General features: G+C 54.4%; 1 protein-coding gene across 2 annotated transcripts in view; it reads right to left on the bottom strand.

Moving 5' to 3' along the window:
- CAPZB (capping actin protein of muscle Z-line subunit beta) overlaps nucleotides 1-13,511 on the bottom strand; it is a 138,418-nt gene that overhangs the window by 12,746 nt on the left and 112,161 nt on the right. For both annotated transcript variants that reach the window (XM_029228913.1, XM_029228914.1), the window contains exons 5-6: nucleotides 6,513-6,654; nucleotides 6,026-6,142 (exon numbers count right to left, since the gene is read on the bottom strand). In XM_029228913.1, coding sequence (XP_029084746.1) covers nucleotides 6,026-6,142; nucleotides 6,513-6,654 — 259 coding nt within the window. The remainder of the gene's footprint in view (nucleotides 1-6,025; nucleotides 6,143-6,512; nucleotides 6,655-13,511) is intronic.

The raw sequence follows: 13,511 nt of genomic DNA, 5'->3' as shown, positions 1-13,511 counted from the left end.
ATCCCTGGTCCAGGAAGATCCCACATGCTGCGGAGCAATGAAGCCCGTGCGCCACAACTACTGAGCCTGCGCTCTAGAGCCCGCGAGCCACAGCTACTGAAGCCCGCGTGCCTAGAGCCCGTGCTCCGCAACAAGAGAAGCCACCACAATGAGAAGCCCGCGCACCGCAACGAAGAGTAGCCCCGCTCGCCGCACCTAGAGAAAGCCCACGTGCAGCAACGAAGACCCAACACAGCCAAAAAAAAAAAAAAGGCGGTGAGGGGGGCCTTGAGAGAGGAGAAGATGGAGGCAAAGCCTGGGGAGCCAGGGAAAGGGACTCCTGGGGGGAAATTCCGCCAAGCCCAAGCCATGGCCCTTCCCAGGACAGGCACAGGAAACAGGAAAGTGGGGGAGCCCTGGGCATCGTGCCAGGGAAGGGTGGCCCCGGCCTATGCAGCTGCGGGGTGGCCAGTATGAGCTGGATGGAAACGGGAGAGCTGGGAGCCCTCGGCCTGGCTGGGCGCTCCTGACCGCTGGCTAGGATGGCTGCCAGGGTCAGGGCCTGGCACTGTGGGCCTGGTGAGATGGCCCCTTCCCTCCTGACACACGTGGGAAGGTGTGAGTGTGCAGCTGCCATTACGCCTGGGTCACAGCAAGTACCGCTAACTGGAGGAACTCGAGCGAGGAAGACCCACCTGAGCCCAGCACTCACACCCTGGGGTCACCCCAAGACGTCTCCAACCCGACCCTCCTCTACTCCTCCTGCCTCTGCCCTTCCTCGTTATTTCCTGCCTTGAGGCTCCTTCACTGACCACCCAGCCACGGGCTAGTCACTGCAGCCACTGCCGGGGCCATCCCTTGAAGTCACAAATCTGATCAGATCAGTTGACTACTTAAAAAGTCTTAAAACCCTCCGCACTACCTCTGGTGGTGAAGGCGTCTCACGTGATCACCTGGGTTCCTGCAAGAGGCGCCCAAAATGTGGCACTGCTGAGCACGCTCCAGGGAGGCCTGGCGCCTCCACTGGACTCCGTGGTTCTGGCCCCACTCGCCACAGGGCCTGTTTCTGGGGCCACTGGCCCACTGCCGCTGCCCACGCTGGCTGCTCGAGGGGCTGCCAAGGGAATGCTCCTGGGCGCCCGAAGGGCAGTGTCCTGACTGCTCAACGCATTTCTGTGCAAATGCTTACTGAGCATCTCTTAAATGCCAGGCCTACAGATAGGGGACAGATTAAGACCAAAAAAATGCAGTGCGGCAGAATGCAGCTTTCTTTTCTTCTAGGCAGACAAATCTGGGTTCACATCCCAGCTCTGCCTGCTACTTAGATAAGTCACCACAGCAAATTACTTAATAGCCTGAACCTCAGTTTGCTCACCTGCTAAATGGGAGCGATAACTATGCTGCTGACAACCCAATCAACAGAGACAGCCCACATTACCACACGTGTTCACTCTTGATCACTGATCTGCTAAACTTTCCTGGAACCCCTTCGCCTCCCATCCAAGAGAACCAGAAATGTTTTCCCAAGGCTCATCTGGGACAAACAGCTAAACCCGCAACCCTCATTTCCCCTGTATGCGCAGAAGCTACACATCATTAACTTAGATTTGTCACCCTCATTGCTTCCCTGCCCCTCCTTTTGCAGTTACTTACTTTGGAAACCAGCCCCAGATTTAATGCACCTCAGATGAGTTATGCGACCGGCCGCGAGGATGATGACGGAAGCATCAATTTCCTCATGAAAGCCCAAGAGCACAGGCAATCCAAACAGGCCCGCGGCCAGCGCGGTGCGCTGAGGACGGCCGCTCATCAGGCCTGCGTTTGGCTTGGCAGCGGGTGCTGCTCACAGCAAGCCCAGACCCTGGCCGTGGGCTGACAGCTCTGATTTAAACTATTAGGAAGGCTGAGGATTAAATATTTGTCCAGGTCACTGTAAACCGGGTGGAATTATAAACAGTTCGGAGCGGTAAGTGATGCAGGAAACAGTTTCCGGATACGGGTTTAGGACTTTCCACCACTCCCCAGGTGGCAAGGTGTCGGGGAGGACGGCTGCGAGGGAGCCAGCTGCCTGGGGTCCGGCGGCCCCTCCCTGGTCAGTGGTTCCTGGAAGACGAGGGCCCATTTCCATGCAAAAGGATGGTCTCTGCCCAGTGAGCACTAGCCTCTGGGACGGTGTGGGGACAGCCCTGCCCAGAGGCCAGAGAAGGGGACCCCCGAGATCCCCTGCGGCTCCAGGCCCCATGACACGGCAGAGGTGGTGCAGGTTCTGCACGGAGAGTGCGAGGCTCCGACACGCGGCCCAGGCACCTGCCTTGCACTTCTACTGTTCAAGTGCACGGAGATGCTTCTGTGACTGCACTTAAAAGAGCTACTAAATTTATCCTTCCTGCCACATTTTAAAAAATTAATGGTTATGAAAAGCATAATTATTATCTTACTGAAAAAGCCATTTTGATATTAAAAGGAACCCTCATGAAGTCCGGCACTCCCAGGATGAAGATGGCAACAGTCACCTCTGCCAAGGAAGGCTCCCTCCTGAGGCCCTTCTGAGGGATGCTGCACTGCAGCCAGCACCGGCTTCTCTGAGGCCAAGTCTCACAGGAGACTCAGGCCAAGCTACCTGTCTGTGCTTCCTCTTCCTGTCACACGAAGGCACCACTGCCCTGCACCAGCACAGGGTTAAGGCCTTCCCTTGGGGGCTGTTAAAAGTCCTAAACAGGACTCTTAAACGAGGGTCTTCAACCTGCTCAGAAGCTTCAAGTAGCACGTGAAGCAGAAGTGAAGACAAGTCTGCTCCAGGGGAGGCGGCACCTTCCAGTCCAAGCTCCCAGCTCACCTCACACACCTGGAAGGGACACCTTGAAGATGGGCTGCTCATGACCCCTAAGCCAAAGATGGGCAAGAGGAAGGTACACAGCAGCTGTGATACTGTGATTTATAAGAAATACACAGTTTGGTCATTCGGATGACCAAAATACATTTCTCACGTACATCTGCTCTTTATCCATGGTTCCGGGCTCACAGCTCCCAAACCCTTGGAATTTCCTGGGCGATAAGAGCAATGGGAGCATCTTTTGTTACATTTGGTCTCTTGTGCTCAGCTCCCGAAATCAGTCGCTTCAGGGCCTTCAAGGTGAAACGTGTGCCTTGTCGCGCGTAACAAGCCCCTTTCCACCACAACTGGGTTTACGTGAATGAGGTGACTTTTGGAAAGTACCTAAGCATGGGGGCTGGTTGCCAGGGGAACCAACCATAAATAGAGGGGTGGAACTTTTAGTCCTATCTCTATTTCCAGGCAGGGGAGAAGGGCTGGAGGTTGAATCAATCACCAACTGCCAGTGAGTTAATCATCACGCCCATGTAATGAAGTCTCCACAAGACCCCACGGAAGACGGGAATCAGCTTCCAGGCTGGGGAACCAAAATGCTTCCAGGGCCCCAAAACCCCGTGAGAACGAAGCTCCTTTGTTTGAGACCTCGCCCCATGGACCTCTTCATCTGGCTGTTGATTCGTAACCTTTAAATAGCCCTTGGAATAAATCGGCAATCTAATGAGGAAATGGGTTTCCTGAGTTCTGTGAGCAGCTCTAGCAAATTAATCGAACCCAAGTAGGGGGTCATGGGAACCTCTGATTTGTAGCCAGTAGGTCAGAAGCACAGGGGACAACCTGGACTTGCCACTAGCGTTGGAAGGTGTGTCTCAGGGGAGGGAGGAGGGCAGGCAGTCTTGTGGGACTGAGCCCTGAACCTGTGGGATCTGATGCTATCTCCGGGTAGAGTGTCAGGCTCGTAGGTGAATTGTAGGACACCCTGCTGGTGTCTGGAGTACTGCTTGCTGGTGGCGTGGGGAGCCGCCCCCCAAGATGGAATTAGGTACAAAACCCCAAAGAGTAGCACTCGTCAAGTTTTAATGTGCACATAAATTACCTGGAGAATTTTGTGAACTTTAGATCCTGATTTGGTGGGTCTGGGTAGGGCCCCAAGCTCTCTGCATTTCTGACAAGCTCTTCCGCGGTGCTGACGCTGGTCCCTCCTGGACTAGACTGTGGGCAGGAAGGTTGCCTCCAGCTGCAGAGCAGAGGCTCTCAAGAGAGCCCTCCTGCCTGGCCGGGCCGTTCAGGACCAGAGAGGTGGGAAACAGAGCAAAGCAACGCTTCTTGCCACATCAAAGGAGCCTGAAGTGCAGAGACACACTGAGCCCTGAGGGCGAGGAGAGAGAAGCCATGGCCAAACCTGCAGTCACCTGGTCCTAGCAGGGCAGGGAGCCGGCTGGGAAATGGCAGGCGGTGTTCAACCACAGGTGGCTCAAATGGCATCTATCTGGAAATGTGAAGCCCTGCTTAGGCGGTGAATCAGAGCTGGACAAGCTCACCCGGAAGACCAGTGCCCTAGAAAGACGATTATCAGACTGATGTCTCCCCGCTATGGAAGTCTTTGGTAGCCAGGCTGGAGGGCTCCAAACTTGGCCTTGAACTAATACGAAGACAGAGTCATCTTAGTTAATGTGCAAGGAAGAAAGCCGGAAGGAACAGCTAACACCTGGATGACCAAAACCGAGATTCGACATTATCTGTCCCTGGCAGAATGGACAAAAACCAAAACGTGAGTTCACACGTAAAACCTCATTTTAAGAAAGATCGACTGCACAAGAACAGAAGGGGAAATCCCTGGACCGTCAACAGCTCGTGGGAAAAGAGGTGGGGTGGGGAGCCAGTGGGGGGCCGTGTAGCCAACTGCACGCCTGTGAGGTGCCTGCAGAGCAGCGCGCGGCCCATGCTGGATGCCTCTTTTTATGGAGACTGATGTAAAAGGAACGGGCTATCCTCCAAGGCAGCGAGCTCCCTGGTCCCACCCGAGCAGAGCGGCACAAACTGTCCTGTCAGGTTGGGAGATGACCTCTGAACTCTTCCCACGTCAAGACCCTGTGACTCAAGCAGTCTTTGGACTGCTTTGACCAGACATACCCATTTTTTCTGTATGAGGTGAACGAATATTCTGAGTTTTGAAAAGTGCCCTGCTGGGGTGCATAGTAGAGGATGCCAGTGACTATCATTCCGTTGCACCCCTGCATCACTGGAGCACTGCTGCGGGGGCCAGAGCTGAGCAGAGAGCAGGTGTGTACCACAGGGCACCTGCCTGGGGAGGCCGGTAAACCCGCTCGGAGGCTTAACAGGCTCTCCCTCTTCTGGATCCCTGTAGCTTCTCTTTCAGTCCTTTCTCTCCTTTTGGGGACCCTGGCTACTATCCCCCAGCAGCCTGCTGCCAAGCCCCTAGGCTGACCCCCTGGCTGCCGTCACTCCTCACTGCTCACCCCCATCCACAGATCACGGCCATCCGTTCTCGCTGCAGAAAGCACCTCTCCATTGTCCAGTGGCTGCTGGCTGCCCACACCCAGCCCTCTCTCGACTGTGAGAAAGCTGCCTGATTTCACTGTAGGAAATCAACACCCACACCCCTGTTCGTCTCCTCGACCATGGGTAGTCACATGACCCTAGTGTCAGGAAGTGATTCTGTCCGGGACAAGTAACCTGACCCGCCAGTGAGACGTTCCTGGGGTTACACGACAGACCTGCTCTGCGAGAGAGGCTCTCCCCCAGGATGGCCAGAGGCTGCCAGGAGCCCCCGCATGGAGATCCGGAGTCCTGCCCACATCATTCGTGTCTTAGACCCAGGCGGGCTGAACGATGTCGGAACGTCACAATTAGGTGAGCTGACTCATTTCCATTTTCGCTTAAGTCAGTGAGAGTTTTACTTCCGTCACCTACAACCAAGAGCCCTAATACATCATCTAAGCCACAACTGAGAAAGTAATCCATTCTAAAATGTTACCAGCGGTAATGCCCTAAACATCACGGGAGCATCTTAACATAAACACCTTGATCCCAAGTAAAACCTCCCGTGACTGAATGTCGGGAAACACGGACAGGCCTGTGGGGAGATCACGTCAGGCGCAGGGGCTGCCCCAGGACCCTCTGTGGGGCAGCTGCTCACTCATCTCCATACACGGCCAGCCCTGGGGCTGCAGCCGGGGGCACTGACCACTCTACCTGTCTAGTAAGGCTGCCGCCGAGGTTCATGGTGCCAGAGCCGGATTTGTTGGTCTGCAGCCACAGCATCACCGTGGAAGTCAGCTTGTAATGGGCGGTGCGACCGCTGGACTTCTCCTGTAGGACGAGACAGAGATCAGAGCCTTGGGCACAACCCTGAGCTGAGGACAGCCTGAATGGCCCCTGAATTCAGGTCATTCTAACACCTCACTTCCTAACACGTCACCATGACATGACCTTATAGAATCCCAAATGGTTTTTAAAGGGGCCGAATCTGCGGTCACTGTATCCAAGTTCTTTGGGGATCTTTTTCATCAATGACTACTGTGATCCTGACTTATCTTTATCCACATGGCTGTGGACACTTTTAGGAATCACAGAGGTTTATACATCACAACATATTCCCATCAAGAAGCACCTGCTAGGGAACAGGCCGCACCGTTTGGGCTGCCAGCTGCAGGTGGGGGGTAGGGGGGGGGAGCTGTACCTGCACTTCCACCACGTGGATGGAGTCCCAGCAGCCTTTGATCTTCTTTGATCCATCTCCAGCCTTCTTTATGAGGATCACTCCAGCAAAACCATGATCCAGATCCCAGAGGTAGACAGATGAGACGCCGCCTTCAAAATACCTGCAGGAAACAGGCCCACATGTCCATGAGATGTTAAGCCCGTCAAATTACAGATCACCCCAGGTCCCAGGGGTGGTCATTTGGCAAAGATTCATCTAAATGTCTCTCTGGGATTAACGACCCTCCCTACGGTGGTTCCAGGGTTGGTTCTTGCATGTGTCCTGCTCATTCGTTGGTCAGGGGAGGGGATGCAGCATCCTTTCCGGTGGGGGGCTCACAGAAAGAACACGCAATTAGGAGTCCAAAAGATGAATCTGAGTCTGAGCTGCCCTTCCTCTAGCTTTGTGACCTTTGGCAAACTGACTCCACTTCTCTGGGCTTCACATTCCTTCCAGAAGAAGGATCCAGAACGTGTGTGACATGTAACAGACCCTCAATGGGGGTCATTCCTATTGAGTAATCATTACCGTGTGATACTCCTATCTTTCGGGATGGCTATTTTACAGACGAAAAACAGGAAAAACAGAGCAACAACAGTCCAGACTTGTCCCACTGAGAGCAGACAGAGCTCTGTTCCCCCTGGAACGCTCCAGGGCCTGCACACGCTGGGGCTTCTGTGGGTTTTTCAGAGCAACCTGCTGCAACTGTATAGCCTGAAACGAAGGGCTAAGGTTGGGACCGAGCTTCCTCCGCAAGTCTGAGGCAATACTGAAAAATTCCTAATTCAGATCAAATGCAGGAGGGAAAGAAAAGGCCAGAGGAGCAAAGGAAATCAGGCAAGGATCCCAAATTCAAGGGCACCAAGGCAGCGGCTGTCCATACAGGTCCGAGGAGCTCAGAAAGCAAAGGCGGACCACCAGCTGACATGCAGCACCTCAAATTCTGCTGACGACCAACTACGACTCTGGAACGATGGAGTCTCTGGTGGCTAATAGCACACTCTTTACCAGAAAGTCTGTGGCCTCTCTGACCCCATTTAACCCTGCATCAGTGGTGCAGAAGGTGCACTCCGGAACTCTCCAGGAGGCCGGGGGCCGCGGCCTCGGATGTGAGCAGCAGGCAGGCACCGAGACGCACGGGCTGGGGAGTCAGGCAGGCACATGTCCCCATGCCCGCCCCACCAGTCACCAGTTACGTCACACGCTTATCCGCCCGATGACTACTTACCAAGAGCTACCAGCTACCGGCTCTGCGAACTGGGCCTTAGTTTCTTTATAAAGCAGGGACAGTATTGGGACTTCCCTGGCAGTCCAGCTAAGGTTAAGGCTCCACGTTCCCAATGCGGGGGGCCCGGGTTTGATCCCTGGTCAGGGAACTAGATCCCGCATGCCACGACTAAAAGATCCCACACGCCGCAACTCAAGACCCGGCACAGCCAAATAAATAAATAAATATTAAAAAAAACAAACAAACAGGGACGGTATCTACTTTCTAGGACTGTTGAAAGACAAAAACAATACAGGAAAATAGCTACCTGACCAAAGATTATTATTTTCATAACAAAAACAAGTAATAAAAATAAACATGTATATGAATTACACCTCGATAACGCTGTTACATGATAAAAAATATACATGGTAAATGCTAATATATAGAGAATGTAAGCGATGGGTATTCCAAGAATTCTTTGTACTCTTTTTTGGATAATTTTGCTGTAAATCAAACTCTTTCAAACTAAAAAGTTTTCGTACAAAGGCCAGTATGTGATACACACCAGAGTGTAACCGAGAGACAGACGGAAGAGGTAGCCCCTCTTCATGCTGGCGAGCTGCAGGGCCCCGCGGCTGCTTTGTCTCTGGCTCTGACCCACCGCAGGCCCACTGGGCGTGTCGCATGAGGGTCCACACCTAGGTCAGTTCCCCTCACGCCCTCCCCGCCAGCATTCCTCAGGGAGACTGTCCCCACTGCTCCATCCCGCGCTACCCATTGCGATTGAGCTGTCAAGTGAAATTCACAGCTGTCTCCCCTGGCCAGTCGGCCCCAGAAGGCAGGTGACGGCAGGAGGCTGTATGAGGTGCCAGCCCCGGGGCTAGATGGTGGTCAAAAGATTGAGGGACTGAGGTTGAGGGACTGAGGGAAAGGAAGGATTGAGGGACTGAGGACTCTGGCTTCCGACCAGGGCAGCAGAGCGGACAACTGTGAGGGGAAAGCACGGGAGAATGGAGAGACACACCTGCGGGCCCGAGCTCAGCGCCAGCCCAGGGCAACTCCGGGAACCTGGCCAACGCTGGGCACTCGGGGACCCCACTCGGGAAGGCGCTTTCCCTTGTTCTAGATCTCTCCCAAAACCTCAAGTAGGTAAGTGTTCTGGCGTAGAGCCTGAGGCCCCCCCTACTTCCCTCCACAGGGCCACCCTGACCCGGCCCAGCCCTGCAGGGAGCTGGTCACACGCCGGGCCACCCTGGGACGCTCCTGGGACATGTGGGGATGCATCGGTCACCTTGGGACCAGACCCCTCACTCAGGTGAGCGGGCGGCATGGGCTCCGGGGTTTTGGTGCTCCCTCCCCAAATTCCCCGGGAAGCAGAGCTGCACTATGGCGGGCGGGAAGGGCAGCCCAGGGCAGACCCGCCAACACCCATCTTTTCGGTGACAGATGGCTGGGTTCCATCGCACGGTTTTCCCTTTCCGCCTGCTTGTCGGGAGAGCAACCCCACATCAAAAGGGAAAAAACAACTTTTAAAAATGTGGCTTTTCTTGTGCTGGCAGAAGTGGGCTGCTAATTCCTTCTTTCCTGGAGCGAAGGCGCGAAGCCCAGGGGGCGTGTTCATCCTTCTGCCCCTCGAAGCCCGAGGCCCCCCGCCTCAGGCGCCTTCCAGCCCAGAGTGTTGTTCTTGTCTCTGTGCTGGGACTCGGGGGAGGGCAGGTCAGGCTGCCCTGGGAGGGAACCAGCAGAGGGCCTGGTGGCTTGACAACCCTCCTCGACACCACCTGGCAACCAGTTCAAAAGCACCGGGTGGCCTGTGGTTGAGCCCTCTCAGTCCCCTCCCTTAGACTTCTGTTTTCTTCCAGAAAAATAAAACAACAGCATTACCGTTTTGCGGGGCGGAACTGGCCATTTCCACTCCAAAGTCCCACCTCACGGCCCGGCTCCGCTCTGGGCAGCTCCTCCCTGGTATCCTCAGCTTCCCTTGTGGGCCACACTGACCAGGTCCAAAGTTACAAAATGTTGGAGACAAAGGAGGTAAAAATGCAGGCTCGACTCTGATGCTCACGTGGGTTACTATTCTTCCCCCCAATTAAAAAATTTATTAGAAGAACATTATTTTAAAAAAAGGAAGTTTAAAATTTAGCCCACAACACCATAAATCAGCTTATCCCATAAATCTCATTTTTCCAAATTCCCCTCCAGTCTCTGTCCAGATGCTTACTTTTTATGTAACTGTAGGCACAGCAAGGGGACTGGGCTGGGCTCGGCTTTCCTCACTTGGCCGGAATCACGGGCACCCTTCCACGGAGCCACGTGACCTCCGTAATTGGTTTCAAAGCTGGGAGAGTGTCCCGTTGGGTAGTCCCCTAACTTACAGGCGATCGGACCTTCAGTAAAGAGACGAAGGCAGCAGCGCCAGAGCGGACTCACATTCCATTCACCTAAAGGGACCTCTGGGGACGCGCACGGCTGCGAGTCTCAACCCGATGTTCCAGGACAAAGGGACTGGAGGACGCGTGATGAGAAAGGGCCGGATCAGAATCACACGGAAGGCCAGCCTCTGTGGCGGAGTGGCCACGGGGCACTGACAGCCCCCCGTCCCACGGTTTATGGCCCTGCTCTGCGCGTGAAGCGTTAATCAAAGAGGGACCTCAACAAGTTTTTGGAAATTTATTCTTACCTACTGTACTTTGATCATAATGACATGAAACGGGAAAAAAAATAATTTTTATGTGGTTCACATTTATGAGTTTTTACATAAAGGCTTTTGTGGGTATTTTAAGAATGTGCTAAAATGTTGTCTGAAACCACATAAAGCCATCTGAGGAGTCGCCCGCCAGAACTAACAGCACACACATGGAAGCACTTTAGCTGGCCTTTGTATATTTAATGAGTCAAATAGTATTAATATTGTTTAAATGCTAACATGCTATTTCAATAAGGGGGCTCTGCCATCCCTGGCGACTCGCTCTCGGGCTGCACACGGCAGCATGAACGAGGCATCAAGAGTGGCCTGGCGCTGCATGCAGGCGGCTGAGGGGTTCACCCGGCCGGCCTGGACTCTGCCCCTCCTCCACAGGGGAGGGAGGGAGGACGGTCCCAGGACCACTGCCATGGCCCAGCCGCGCTGGGCACAAAAGGGGAGGCCCAGAGGTCTCTGGTCAAGGGGGCAGCTCGGGGAACATCTTTAAAACGTGGACGCCCAAAGACGAAACCCCTGGGCTTTTCTTAGCCCTGGTACCTTCAGGGAGTGAGGGCTGAAATCCACACACACGGTGAGGACGGTGAATGACCTGTTAGCCACAGGGACACAGGGACAGTCTGTGGGGACGCTGCAGAGAAGCCAGCTTGGAAAGTCGAACCAGGGAACAGTGGGGCCTTTCAGAGTTCCAGGAACATCAGTAGGGGAACCGATAGACCGACCCAGACCAACCCGGGAACAACGAGAGGAAAACGCTGCTCTGATGTCCACCCAAGAGTGAACTCTTTCAACCAAGCACCATCGGCTCCACAGCTGGTGGCTTTCAAGATCTTCCCAGCAGATTAATATATTTTTAAGGCAAATGGAACTGCAGAGAATTCAGACAGCTGGCATTAAGGAGATGGGGGTGCCTGGATTGGCTCCGTTAAGTCCCACCATCTGAAAAACAGCATGTTGACCACAACCCGGTTTCATCAACTTCAAAAGACCAGGTCACCAGGGCACTGTGCTGGATAAGCCAGGAGCCCCGGGCGAGCCCCTCAGGTGGGCTGGCTATTGCCCCGCACAGCCAATCACACTGAAGTGCCTGGGCGAGTTAGACCCTGAACCTGGATCAGCGAAAAGCCTGGGGTGTCAGTGACTCTCTTCTTCCCAGAGAGCTATGTCGTTTTCCCCCTGAAATGCACTCCTCCACTTGACCAAAGTCAGCGTCACGCATACAGATTCTATGACCATAACTCTCCAACCTCAGGACTGCTGGGGAGGAGGAGACAAAAGGGAAAACATAATACTTCATACTCAAAATGACCTACTTCACAAAAGGAAAACAAAACAAAACAAAACCCAAAACCTAGTTGGGCTCCTAAAGCTTTATGGAGTGTTTGAGGCTGAGGTGTGCGTGGAGACCAGGATGGAAACTCGTTTCAGGAATCTGGGCTGTAACCAGGCTTGGCCAACGTGGGGCTGCGCATGTAACAGGGAAGCCGGGACTGGAATCGGCTTGGAGGTTGGCCCTCCCTCTTTCCCATCAAATCGCCTCCTGGGAGAATAGCCGGACTTGTGGCTCTGACACAGAGGCCCCAACAGGTAATGAGTCACATGCCATGACCCCCACAAAAGAACCACAGCCAGCACAGATCTGCTGGGAGCAGGGTTCATTCAGACGTGGTCCTTTAGCCGAAAGTGGGCTGGGCAGCCTTCCCGGGACTGGGCAGGAGGCCGGAGCGGACGTGGATCTCTGGCAGCGCGATGACACCTGCGATTCGGAGGACAGGCAGTCACCCCCAAACCCAGACAAGTCGGTGGGGGGTGCGGGGGCAGCACAAGGCCACACCCTTAGGTGCCGGAGTGTGAGCTTCTGCAGTCGGCTTCATTAAACAAAGCCAAGAGGAAGGCAAGGAATATTTATGCGGCACCAATGTGGTTTTCTCATTTGTAAGATGAAAACATTGGATCTGAGGTTCACTAGGGTCTCTCCCAGCTCTGACACTCCAGGATCAGGTGGCTGCACGAGGGCCGGTGTGAGGCAGACTCTGAGTGCCACAGTGCAGATTCCGAACATCTTAAGTTGACCAAAACTTTGCTTACACACCTCCAGTGACAGCCGTTTCCACCATGGTTTTTGGAACGCGTCCCAGAATCTGCCCACGGACACGGGACAGGTATTCTGTAGACATTCCTTCCAGCACACACAGGTGCAATAATCCCCAGAGCAAACATGCCGATCGGCTTAGGCATGCGCGACTTTAATGCCAGTTGCACTTAGACGTGCACATCTGGACCGTGGCTGCGGCGCTTTACAGCCTCGCTTTACGAGGTTTTTATTGTTTTACTTAAAGAGGAATAATGAAGGCCTCTCTGGAAACAATGGTTCTGCTGCAGGGGCCGCCGTCAGGTGTGGCCTGGCACCTGACCACACCGTCCGCACTGCATGCCACCCGTGAGCATCCTCTGCCTCTCCGGGCTACCCGTGAACACACTGCCCACCCGGGAGGATGTGGACGCTCAAGGCCTTCCGGAGTTGCCATCGCCATCGCCCAAGAGCTGCCGTTTTTGAGAACCCATTCTGTGTCAGGGGCTTTGCATACATTATTCTACAGTTAAGATGGTGGAAACCCAGAGAGCGAAAGGAATGCACCCAAGTCACACAGCTGAGAACTGGGGAGCTGGCTGCCCCAGAGCCACGTCCTGTTCTCGTGGCCCTGGTTTAGCCTGTGGGGCTGGACTTAGGTAAATTCTCTCTCTCTCTCTCTCTCTCTCTCTCTCTCTCTCTCTCACACACACACACACACACACACACACACGCCGCTGTAAACAATGCTGCCTCAAGTGCAGGAGAAAGTCAGGGAAGGAAGGAAGGGGTACACTAAGTGGCCAGGAGTCTGGGCAACACCAAGAACCCTGCGCTGGGAGTTCTGGAAGGAGGGCCTCCACTTCAAGGTGGCAGCAGAGGTCCGCTGGCTGAGCGGCTGGAGGACCCCCCGCCCTCGATAACGGCCGGAAGACCCCCCGCCCTCGATAACGGCCGGAAGACCACCCGCCCTCGACAACGGCCGGAAGACCACCC

Source organism: Monodon monoceros, unplaced genomic scaffold (assembly GCF_005190385.1).
Source record: "Monodon monoceros isolate NGI ecotype Baffin Bay Population unplaced genomic scaffold, NGI_Narwhal_1 Super_Scaffold_18, whole genome shotgun sequence".
In the NCBI taxonomy this organism is placed as follows: domain Eukaryota; kingdom Metazoa; phylum Chordata; class Mammalia; order Artiodactyla; family Monodontidae; genus Monodon; species Monodon monoceros.
The sequence above is the reverse complement of the archived record's forward strand: the minus strand, read 5'-3'. Positions and strand labels throughout refer to the sequence as shown.